Raw genomic sequence first — 12666 nt, 5'->3', positions numbered from 1 at the left:
ATATGGAAAACTACGTGGAATCTTTCCGGAGATTCCCACCAGTGGCGTCATCAGCGCTAGAGAGAATTGAACTATGAATTCAAAATTAATCCGTTTTGATAATCATTTTAATTTTCTGCACTCACTAATACAATTTTCCACCATTTTTCCTGGTTATTCTGACCGGCATGTCTGCGGTCGATTGCACTGTTTGAAATGCATCGAGCAAAACTACATTAAAATTTAATTGAAAAACCTCATTTCAATTCAATCATTTGTCTGCACAGCCAAAACCACTGCAGTTCTGGTCAAATTTCACTCACAATCGCCGAGGCGAATAATGTGCAAATTAAATTCCACTCTCTTCGCACCCAAATCATGCTTGGACATAGAGTCCCAGTGCGCCGCGCATTTTCCGCACGCGGAAATTATCACGCCAATTAGAGCGTTACACTATTTTTCTTCCTTCTCTTCCTATGAAGATTATCCGTTGTGGAGGATGAAGTGCATGCAAAGCATTTGCCAAAGGAATGCGAAGGATGAATTTGCCGAATCGATTTGCCAGTTGACACAAATTCAATTAACTCCAGAAGCACGTTCTACATTTCACCTGGAGAAGTGAGTTGATAAGGCGCTAGATTAGTTTTAAGATATAGGATTTTGGCAACATTTCATCTTCTCAGCAAAGGAGAGCTCATTATTGTAAAAATCTGTAAAAGTTTTAAGATATTCATATGAATTTTTGTTTTATTGTGTGAGAAATTGTTCAGTACAAATCATGGAAAGATCACAACTTTATCGACTTTCCTAGTGTTTTCAAGATATATTCTTCCATACAGTCTGTTAGGCTTGCAATTTAACTATGGGAAGCTCCAACTCTGAGCTTTTTGCGTCTTCAGTGTCGAACTGTGAGGTGATTCACCCAAGTTCTCAGCTAGAATCACGTCCAGTGAATTGGTGTGCGGCAAGTGTGAAGTGACAGACGCCAATTTTGGTGGCGAGAAATCCTCATTTAGTGCCTCTCCTGGCGGAAAGTCTTGCTCAACATTCCGCAGCCACCGTCTGACGTCACCAAATTGAATTTGATTTAATTTTCAGGTTTTCCGCTCACTCTTTCGTGAAATTTTATCTCCGACTGGAGTGTGATTAAGCTCTCTTGCGGGCGTCGTGCTAAGCTTCATCGCCCAATCACCGTGAAGTCCTCTTCGGCACACAATTCCCAACTCATTGACTCAAATCTAATGGCATTAAATTGAAAGGGATTTAAATGAAATTACACTAATTGACGTGCTGCAAATTTAATTCACAATCATGGCCGGAGGGGAGAAAAATTAAATGAAATGCTTTGGCATGACATGAAAATTCATTTATCCCTTGATAGAGAGCAAAAGGGATACGATATTCACCTTTTGGCTCTGGCAAATTCAATTGTCACGCCAATTGCATGTGATGACTTTGATTAGAGCTCGACACTCTGCAAATATATCAACAGATTACGAGAATTTTCGCACTTTCCTATGCAGATTTTTGGTAGATTGAAAGTTTTTAATTTTATTTACCAACTCACGAACGCTTTTGTATTTTCCGCATTCGAAGCCACAGAGAAGAGTGGAAACTTTCCACTTTTTCCCTTTTACACCCCCACCCCCCACCCCCTCGCCCTTTCCCATTCACTTCGAAAAGTGTTTGAGAGAAAAGCTCTTAAACCACGAAAAGCTTCTTTGCGCCTCTCAAATACTTTCCTTCGCGCGCGCACGTGTGTGTGTGTGTGTGTTTTTCACTTCCACTGCTTTTTATTCATCCTGGCCCAAAAGCACAAGCGGGAGAAAAATTTCAGCGGAAGGAAGAAAAGTGCCTGTGTCATTGGAAATGTGGGTGCGTGACTGGAATTTGTTCGGCTCAAAGGCGGAAAAGGTGAAACTCTTCAATTGGCTTCTCGCCATACACACACACACACTCAGGCAGAATGAGACACCTTTCCGGTTTGTCAATTACCCCATTATAAATAGGTGAGAAAATCAATCTGCAAAGACGCGCCACGGGATGGAATTACTCATGGACTGCTTCACATGCGAGATAGTGAGCAATTCTGCAAAAGGAGTTTGCATATTTGAGCTTAAAACAACATCAATGGCTTGAGAATTCACAACATGCAGAGCTTAATCTATTTGTCTTCATCTAATCTTGTGGTTTTCTTCCATGGTAAATTTAAATAATTCATGATGATGAATTTGAGTGTTGTTAATCTTATCGGGGTGATTTGGTAAGATTAATTCTTCATCCATATTTTCAGCAAATTTTCCGCCTTTTTGCAATTCTTTTGCATCTGTTTCGAGTGCTCGAGATGATGAAATACTGTTTTCTGGTCGCGATAAGAGATCAGGCCGATTTTTCAGTCATGAAAATACAGTTTTAAAGTCTGTAGGAAGCTCAGAAAACCCTCGAGGTAAATAAAGCAGAAAATAAACTTTTTGCAGATCATAAATTGTCCACCAATTGATGAATATGTTCACCTCTTGTGAGAAATTGACTCGTTTAAAGCTCATGAATTTTCTTGGAAATGTAGACAATCTTTTAAGACATAAGTTCATAAATCTACTCTTTCTTTCTACACTCGAAAAACAAGATGAAGTTAATAAGCCAGAAGTGGTGTACAGCTCAGCGGAAGTCTTGGGAAGTGGAAATATTTAAAAGCTTACAATATTCCTTTCCTGAGTTCTTATTTTACTGACAAACTATCCCAATTATTTAGTTTTCCCTCAATTTTCACGCAGAAAAAATTATAATAATCCTTTTCTAGATTATGTAACGAATTCCGAACAGGTTTAGTGAATAATTCGCATTCTAGCACATCAATTCTTATGCTCCAGTCAGGGAAATCGCCAATCATTGGAATTAATCATCTCTATTCTGACCCTTCGATGGCAAGAAACACTGCAAATTGTATTGAACCCGAACATAACCTCAAAAACAGTCATTTGTGCCTGAAAAATGGTTATTTTGAAAACTTTATAAGGGATTTTGACTCGAAATCAGTAGTTTTATATTATATTTAATTATATTATTATGTTATATTTTTAAGTTATGGTCGGAAAAATGTTAAAAAATCATTTTTAAGTAGATTTTTGCAGAAATATCGGATGGAAACTTAAGAGATTTATTATAATTTTTGAGTAAAACTTTACATTCAATCGACAAAGATTACATTTTCACTACAGCAATGAAAGAAATGAAAATGTTTGATTATTTATTGGTTACATTTATTCTTAAGTTCTTGTGCCAGATAAGTGGCTAATAAATAGTTGATCTGTGATTTCCCACGAATGACAGCCTAAATGTGCTGAAAAGTGCCCACTTTGCCTATATTAAATCAGAGGCCAATATGCTTTCCAGCACACGAGAAAGTTCCTGTCATCCACCGTAATATCAGCAGCGATTTTCCGTGTTGTGGGCAGAGCAACAGAGCCCCTCAAGCTTCATTAGCATTCACCATTCGCCCACAAATCACGAGGGAAATTCGCCGCAGAGGGTGGAAAGAAAAATCTTGACTGAGGGCGGATTAATGCTGATATTCATATCTTTGGCATATAAAGTTTCCCACGAGAGAGCGGAAAACTCCCTCCGCGTGTTTGATTGCCAATTGGCTCCCTCAAGTTCAATACATGACTTCACGTATTGCAATCAAATTGAATCCTCACAGTTCTCGTCGCACTCTCGATCGCAGGAATTATTGTCATGCGGGGGCGCTCCTGTTGAGCGGGGGCGGTGGTGAATTTGCACATGAATGTTGGGAGAAAAAAATTTCATTACATCCGGATAATCTAATTTCCGTTGAGTGTTGAGCGCGCGGTACAAAAGTTTTTCCTCCCATCAGTGTGGATATAGGAATTTTTCATTCCTTCCTTATTCGAAGAAAGGAATAAAAATGGAGAATTTTTGCAACTTTTCATCACTCAGCGAGTGGTGAAAATTTGTATAGGATCTTCCGTCATTTTGCCATCTTTACAATCGATTGAGCGTTTTTTGCCTCCACGAATCTCGGCTGTCTTGTCCAGGAATTGCCGCTTTTGAAAACAAGGCGACAGTGAATTTTCCGGGTGGGGAAATTTCCATGTGCCAACGTCACACCGTGGAAAATGGTGTCAAAGTTGGGGTGGAGAATTTGTAATTGAATTAACTTTGGCTGGGTGAAAATTCTTCGGCTCCTCGAAATTCTTGTTATCATAATTTTGGTGTGGCAAAAAAATTCACTTTTGCATGAGTGATTTGCTCACGTAGTTCGATTTCATTCAATTGATTATGCCGAATTTACGTCTTCGGGGGAAATTCACAATTATGAATGAAGCCCAATTAAGTGGGAATTCATACGAGACGAGCAATGAAAACAGCCCACGAATTACAGCGAAAGTCAGGAGATAAGAAGAGAGAGAGAGAGAGATCGGAAGAGAAGCTTTCGGGGAAATGTCTATGAATTTCCGTCGAGAAAGAAGTATTTTGTTGACAAAACTGATCAGCTTGAGAAGAAAGAAGTTGGAAATATTGCAAGTCTGCAAAATGTAATAGAGTTTTTTATACATTTGTATTCATAAAGCATCGATTTAGTATTTTTTTCACGTTGTCACTTCCATTGTTATGAAAGAGAATTCTTTAAAATTATTAATTTCTCTGAATTCACGGGAAAATTAGTTTAGAATCCGATTATTCTACTGGAAAATCTCACTTGTGTGCTTTAAAAGCTCCTTATGAAGCCAAAAAAAACTCCACGCGTGAAGTTGAGATGCTTTAAATTAAGAGATTTAATCAATTTCCCAGCTTCAAAGTAAATTTCTTTGCAATTTCCCCCTGAAGTTATTTAATCCTTTTCTCAAGAGTCACTTCACACCATTTTTCCTGCGTCATCAGCAGGATGTGCGCACGAAAGCGCGCTGGCAAATGATATATACGTACTGTAAATCAGATAATTGGCTGGGAGAAGATATAAATTTGCGGATTTCTTTCGCGGGCAAATTCAATTTTGCAATTATTCCGCAAATGAGCCTCTTTTGATGGCACCCCTAAATTTCATTTGCATCTCTTTGCCTCTCTATGACTGTCAGGGTGGCGCAATTCATCGTCTCTTTCTCCTCTTTCTCTCATTTTTTTTTACATGGGGTGAGTTTGTATCACTTTCGGAAATTCCTCAATGTGTGTGTGTGTGTTTTTGTGGGTGGGAAAATTGTATTTTCCATGTGTACTTGAACTGCTTCATTAATTTTTTTTCTGCTGCGAAGTTCTTTTGTGAAGTTGAAGATGTACAACAGAGGAGAAAATATGAAAATTCAATTATTTTATCAGGGGTGGAATTGTGCTGAAATGGGTAAATTAATTTGCTGTGTGTTTTTTCTCTTTCTCTTGGGAAATTATTATCAATAGCACTGACTATATAGGGATGACTGGTGGTCTTTAATACACTTTGTATTAGTCTCTTGCAAATCTGACTAATGGCTTTGCCAGACACCGGAGCATTTTTTTCTCACGCCAAAGGCAAACATTCAAGTGCCATATTGAGAAACATCATCTTTATGTGCTTTATTTCTACCTTTGTGCAATTTAACGGAAAAGTGGAGAGGAAAATTGCCAGCTAGAAAATTAATTTGTATGACGATGAGATGGGGCGAAAAAGGAAAATATCTCTCTCTGTCTTGTGTGGCGGTAATCATTGAAAAGATGTGTGAGGAGCATTTTCATCACAATAAAATGTAACGATTCTGCTGGGTTGCTGGGCGAGGAGAGAAAGCCCATGACCAGCGAGACAGATGGTCCGGAGGAGAGAAATGGGAGAAAACTTTCATACACCATTGGAGGGAAATAAAACACTGGCAGCGGGAATTCATCAGAGTTTCTGGCAATCAAGAGTGTATAAAGAGCCCTTATCAGTTTCTGGGCGAGGGTGAGAGTTGGGGTGAATTACCAAAGCGAATAATTTAAGCTCCAAACGATGGGAAGGGAGGAATTGCAATTAACCTAATGCACTTTCTCATTTCCACCCTCAGAGACTGTCCAAACCAAAAATTCCTCTATGAATAGATCTTGGCTTTCGAGTGGGTCACGCAGAAGGCCATGGGAAAGGCCATGTTGGGACGAATATGCTAAAACTATTAGGCGGACAAATTATATGTTGAAATTCGATCTCGTGCGCGCTGGACTTGTTTCGTCAAACATCTTAATGCGAACACCACATGTTCGGATCTCCACGATAAAAGGCCTGAACAGGCGTCATCGAGAGTTTAATCTCGTCGTTCGTCTGAAGTGAAGTGGCGAAGCTGTGCAAATAGTGACCAGTTTTGGGAGAGTGTAATTGCGCGGGTTGTGCAAAATGTTGCTGAAAGCCTTTGAAATCCTCCCTGCACTTGCCATCCTATTAACTCTCGGCATCCCTGTAAAAGCTCGTAAGTATGGAGATTCTTTGATGTTGGAATTTTCATCTCAATAGCTCTCAATATTACTCTGTAAAAAAACTAGTGAATAGTGTGTGAAGGGAAATTATTGGTAAAAGGCGGGAAGAATGCACTTAGATGGTGCAATAAATGAGACAAGCAAACATATTGTCCTCTCACTGTCCTCCGACTGTCTCTGGACGTTCGCACGAATGTCATATCTTCCTTGTGATTTTGTGTGTTTTCAGAGGATTTATACGAGGATTACAGCCCTTGTGGTCGATGGCGTCCTGGCGATGCCGATCTCAACACATTCGACTTCATCCGGGAATTCCGGCTTGATCGCTCGGAGACATACTATGAAGGTGTGTCAACAGTTGTAGGCTCGAGTCACATTCAGACAGCCTATCGCCTCGAGCGAGAGTCAAATCTCACCCTGAGAGCGACTGACGCCTTCCCACGTGGATTCCCACATCAATTCTCCTTCGAGTGCACATTCCGGGCGCGCGAGGAACTTGTCCTGCCATGGTATCTCTTCCACGTCACGGATTCTTATGAGCAGTCCCAGCTGAGTGTGACTCTGGATCCGGGGCGGGAGTTGCTGCACTTGGCGCTGCCCAATGTGGACGGGGATCTACAGATGGTGACGTTCAGGCATCACGAGGTGAGGGATTTCTCAGGGGGAAGAGCTGTTGTACATCATGTATGAGAAGTTGCCTTCCCTTTGCAGCTCTTTGATGAATCTTGGCACAAAGTGACTCTGGGCGTGGGCTACGACAGGGCCACTCTCTGGGTGGATTGTCAGCCTGTGCGCGGCATTTATGGACAATTTGCCAATCCGCTGCAGCCTAGAGGCCCAGTGGAAGCCACCGGAGGGCACTTGAGTGTCGCCCGACTCGTGGAATATCCAGCAACAGCGCCAGTGAGTTTTCACTTTGAATCCCATGTGGGATGCACTCAGGAAATTTCACACCATCTCCATCTCTGTCATTTCAGTCGACACCTCCTGTAAGTTCCATCACCATAAATCATCATTCCATTAATGTGTCATCAGGCGAGTCATCGAATATCTCATGCCAGTATTCATTGCCCTCACTTCTCCTCCTTCACTCGCTTTTCCCGCTAAGACCTCTCTGTGGTTCGTAGATTGACCTTCAATGGATGGTGCTGAGCTGTGATCCTCTGAGAGCTGAGCGGCAGAATTGCGCTGAATTGCCAGTGGCACAGAATGTGTCATATTTGAGTGGGCCGAGCGGTGTGCAGACTCGCGATTGTCCCATTCTCTGTCCTCAAGGACCTCCGGGACCAAGCGGATCTGACGGACTTCAGGGCTTGCCTGGAGTGGCAGGGCTTCGAGGCCTGCCTGGTCTGCCGGGATCTCCTGGCCAGCCCGGACAGCCTGGCTCTCCTGGACTGGGCATTCAAGGCGCTAGAGGTTTCACGGGGGAGAAGGGCGAACGTGGACTTCCAGGACCTCCGGTAAGGAGCTCCACCACTAAGCCCAGCGCACATCACAAGCTTGCTCCTTGCAGGGTCCTTCGGAGGTGGATTTCCTGGGCGTCGCCGGAGCTGGGCGGCCGTCAATCGTTGCCGGCATTCCGGGATTGAACGGAAGCAAGGGCGAGAAGGGAGATCGCGGAGATATCGGCTTCCCAGGTCCACCAGGAGCTCCGGGAATGTACTTCGGCGCCCTGGATGAGGCGCGGATCAGAGAGATTTGTGGTACTCTCATCAGGGAGACTCTTATTGAGATCGCAGTGACCACCACTGGGCCTCCAGGGCCACCTGGTCCACCTGGCGAGCCGGGTGTGTCTCGAGAGGGGCGACAGGGTCAACCGGGTCCTCAGGGCGAGCGTGGATTTGCTGGAGCTCGGGGCGAGCGGGGCTTTGCCGGCATGCCAGGTTTGCCTGGGCCGCAAGGTCCGCCTGGCGAGACGGGTGCTCGTGGGGAGCAGGGCGAGCGCGGTGAGCAGGGTGAGAGAGGAGAGCGTGGGGCAGACGGTGTGATGGGTCCGCAGGGTGTTGAGGGTCATCGTGGGATGCCCGGCTCTCCGGGCAGAGCTGGTGATCGCGGAGAACCCGGAATGCCCGGCATGCACGGCTCTCAAGGGAATCCTGGTGTGCCTGGAGTGTGTCCTGAGTGCTACAACTACGCCATGGCGCCTCCGCACTACTACTACATGCCGCAGCAGTCGAAGGGACCGCCTAGCCAGAAGGGATAGGCCGTTTTGTGAGCGTGAATCTGCAATAAATTGGCTTCTAATTCGCACAGCAGCAAATCTGCCATCTAGATTACCTCCAAATCTACTTCTTTGGCATCTTGAGGGATCTCACATTTCTCCTTTGGATGCAACAATGTAGCGAGAGAGAGAGAGACTGGAAGATTACACGTCAATTAATCGTGCTCGTCTGGTGTGGCTCGTCGTCTCCTCGTGGTGGTATTTGGGGCTGAATTTACGTAAGCTCCCACCCTAATTCCTGATTATTTGACCATTTGCTGGAGCGCGTGGGATGGGTGGGAATGAGAACAGGTGGACTCCATTTTGCTTTGCCACAGAGCACGCCTCATTGTGCTGTGGTTGCTCAATTATTATTGCTCTGCAACTGGGATCGATTCGGCCTTTCCGGTGTCGTAAATTTCTCTCGAAAATTTAATTAAAAAGTCAATTAGATGGCAAGGAAGGGTGAGTGCACAGATTTTGCCGAGGCAACTTTGGGCAAAAGTGCGCTCGAGCTTCCTCAAGTGCTCAACCCACACTTCGGGCCCATTTAATTAACGCCAGCAATATTTCAGATGCACTGTGGCGGCGGGAATTGCCAACAGCAACCACAATCAATACCAATTTGGATGGGTGGCAGCTCTGCCCATCCCCAGAGATACACCATCAAGCTTCCTGTCCCCTCTTTGGGTTTTGCCTTTTTTGCACACATCGCCCGGAGGACACTCGAGAGCTCCACGCCCTCGGCATCGATCTGTTCATCCGGAGCCCGGAAGGGCGTCTCGGGCAAATTGCCGCCACTCAGCGCGACTGTGGTTGAAGTTCCCCTGGATTGGTGTAGAAGAAATCCTGGGCGAAGGAAGCTTCTGTGTCACACAAAGTGCACGTCAATTGTTCTGCAGGGACTCTTGGCAATTTGCAAGTGCATCTCATTGTCAGATGGCATCAAGTCGCTGTGACACTATCGCCAGGAAGCCCTCGAGAGCGCTAGGTAATTCCTTCCATGTCTTCCGCGACCAAGGAGTGAAACTCTCCTCCAGCGCGCGAGAGAGAGAGAACAAGAGCTAAAATTCTCTTTGCTGAAAGCTCAAAAATGGCTGCTTATGTATTATTATTATTTGTGGCAATAATTTCCCATGTTTCAACTCGGAAATAATTAGGAATTGTGAATAAATTCATACATATTTCACTCCATAATTTTATTGCTCACAATAATAATAAAGAGTGCAAATAATACTGCATTGTAATTGCAAAACATATGATAAGCGCACACCAAGATTGGCTTGTGGAAAAGCTGCTCTGCTTCAAAATGTGCCTGATCCGATTTGCAGATGAATGTGAGACCCAAAACCTCTCTCTAACAAATTTAATCACTTAATATATGTTGTTTTTTTTTATTTTGGAACTTTTGCGAGAATGCAAAATGATTTTTACATGCTATGAAAGTGAAACATTGGCATTTTGGGCTATCAGATAATCTTCAAAAATCTGCTAAATTCATACAAATATGATTGATTTCTATCAAATACCGTGAAAACTTCCCTGAAATAATTTTGCGGAAATTCTTTTTGTGCGCGAAAACATTTGAGTTGTAGCTATAGAAATGTTGCATTACTAAATTGCATTTTGGAACATATTTCTGCACATTTTCATCATGTTCCGCAAAGGTTTTTCCACACCCTTTTTCATCCCGGCTCTATTGACTGCTCGCTCCGGTTCGTGTTTCAAAGGGTTTCTCTGTATTTGGAGCAGTGGTTTAGCCGGTGAAGAAGTGAGAGAACACAATTTCGCATCGAGTAAAAGCTATCTCAAGAAAGTTACTAATTAAAGAGCAAAAGTTTCGGTAGCCAGATTCATTTCCCAATGAGCAAAATGGGCGAAAGTTTCAATTGGGAGCTCCGCATTTGAATATATTGGCACTTTGGATGGGCATTGGCTTTCCATTTGGCCGGATTCCCATGATGATTCTCCGGCACGGATTGATGGGGTATTTTTCAGCACACACACACAGGACAGAATCTCCGCGCGGAATAATTATTAACATAGGAGTGACAATTAACTGCACGCGGAGCAGGGCATAAATTGTGGTCATAAATAGTGGCGATAAATTCAAATTGATGCCATTTTAGTCCTCGGGCCAAAACGTGAACTCCTCCGGCCTTGTTTCATCCATGGGCGAAAACCACAAGAGCGGCTCAACGGCCGCCAAAATTGATCCCCTAAACCATGCCAATTATTTGTCGTGGATATGAAAGTTCCTGACCGACAGACTTCGCCTCGTGGCTGCGAATGCAATTTATGGAGTCCTCAACTATTTTCCGCTTGCTCAATGGCGCACACACAAAGTGATAAAGTCAGGGATAATTTTCAATTTAGACGATGCTGTAAATCATGAAAATGCGTGACGACAAAAGTGAAGAGAAAAATCACCACAAATTCACTCGTCATTTCACCGCTCAGAGCCGGTGAACAATTGACGACAGTTTTCGCATTTGAGCATATTTCCTTTCGATGTCCCCATAAATTGGAGCCCATCAACAGTCACTTCTGGTTGGGATTTCGTTTGCTTTCCTTATATCGATTAGCTGGAAAAGGAGCACGGAAACACTAGCGAATTGCCAACAGTCGCAGAGGTTTTATGATCAATTCCCCCAGGTGGAATTTTATACTTTACTGCAACTCATTAAAAAGTCATTATTCCTCTTCACTGGCATCATTAAGAATATGTTGGAATTGAAAACTGCTTTGAAAGATAAGTCACACAGCTTAACATCCAATTTTCAAAGGATATATATTCAAATTGTTTAAATTCAATTTTAGTTCTTAATTAGTTACAAAATTTTATGCTGCAAACTATAGGAATTTGACTTTGCATTGCAAAGAGAAAGAAAAAAACCTCATGAAACCACAGAATTAATCGATTGACAACATCAATAAGATTCACGGAGCCGCAAATACTTTTATTACAATACATTAATGCAAACCACGCTGACAAGTTGATTCATTTGATGGCGAATGAATGTAAATAATTAAATGATAGTCAATGGGATGTTATATTTACCAACATAAATGTATCAGAAACATGCGGATGGTGTGGCTTTAGTTACTATTTTTGCCGTGGCTCTTGGAAAATTAAATAATTGTTTTTTCGCCAAATGCCGTGAATCTTTCCCACCCTGAACACTCACACACACCTCCGAAAATGCCCTGGCGTGGGGCTCTAATTGAATTTGCGGACACGCGAGCGGTGGAGCTTTATTGTTCTGTGGCCTAATTGAAATCTATTTTATAATGAATTTATTTCCTACATTTGCGTTACGATTCCGGTGGCAAAATTATGCCCGCGAGTGTAATACATTGGAATTGGGAAATCCCTCGAATTTGTCGGGTGGTTTTTTCTTTTTGTTTTCTAGGGGTGTTTGTGGGCGAACAGGCTCCTTCGCCATGACGATAGCGCACAAATTTGATGGAGATTTGTATAATTGAATTGCCAAGATGGATTTCTTATCTAAAAAAATTCATGACAGATTTCTTCCTTTCATTGTTGGCACAGAAATACATATATTGTCTCGTGGAATTTCTATGAATTCTCATTATGGAATTTTCCTCGAGGCTTCATCATTTCTTCTTCAGATGTTTAATTTGCCATTTCTCTGGAAATTCACAGTCATATCGTCGCTCAGCTGAAAAGCTCCGCGACACCAGAGAGACAGTTGACGAATGGAACCTCCAGCAGAAAATTTCCAAACTCAACCACACAAGCTTTTTGTGTTTTGTTTTTCCTTCGACGGGGTGGAAATTTATACAATATTTGAAAGAGAATTGAATATATGCTACGTGGGAAAATCAAAGCCCGCGAAGCCCAATAATCGCCTAATTAATGCGACAGTGGGAAAATGCTTCTCTGCACACAGGTACTTAGCTAAATTGACTCGAATAGGTTCCCCTGCCGAGGGTGGATAGATCCTCAAACATAAAATATTACCTCATTTGTATGCCACCATATCGTAAATGCGATTAGGTGATAATTAATTGATAGTGTTTCCTTTGCT

The 12666-nt window shown here is 42.8% G+C and overlaps 1 protein-coding gene across 1 annotated transcript; it reads left to right on the top strand.

The window, feature by feature from the left end:
* Positions 1-6156: 6156 nt before the first annotated feature.
* On the top strand, positions 6157-8665 carry LOC132265995 (collagen alpha-1(IX) chain-like). Its single transcript, XM_059766810.1, has 5 exons — positions 6157-6407; positions 6644-7059; positions 7126-7317; positions 7542-7874; positions 7928-8665. Exons 1-5 carry the CDS (start codon positions 6335-6337, stop codon positions 8615-8617), a joined length of 1704 nt encoding a protein of 567 aa, XP_059622793.1. The 5' UTR covers positions 6157-6334; the 3' UTR covers positions 8618-8665.
* Positions 8666-12666: the final 4001 nt, after the last annotated feature.

Source organism: Phlebotomus argentipes, unplaced genomic scaffold (assembly GCF_947086385.1).
Source record: "Phlebotomus argentipes unplaced genomic scaffold, Phlebotomus argentipes genome assembly contig_5, whole genome shotgun sequence".
Taxonomy (NCBI): Eukaryota; Metazoa; Arthropoda; class Insecta; order Diptera; family Psychodidae; genus Phlebotomus; species Phlebotomus argentipes.
The sequence above is the reverse complement of the archived record's forward strand: the minus strand, read 5'-3'. Positions and strand labels throughout refer to the sequence as shown.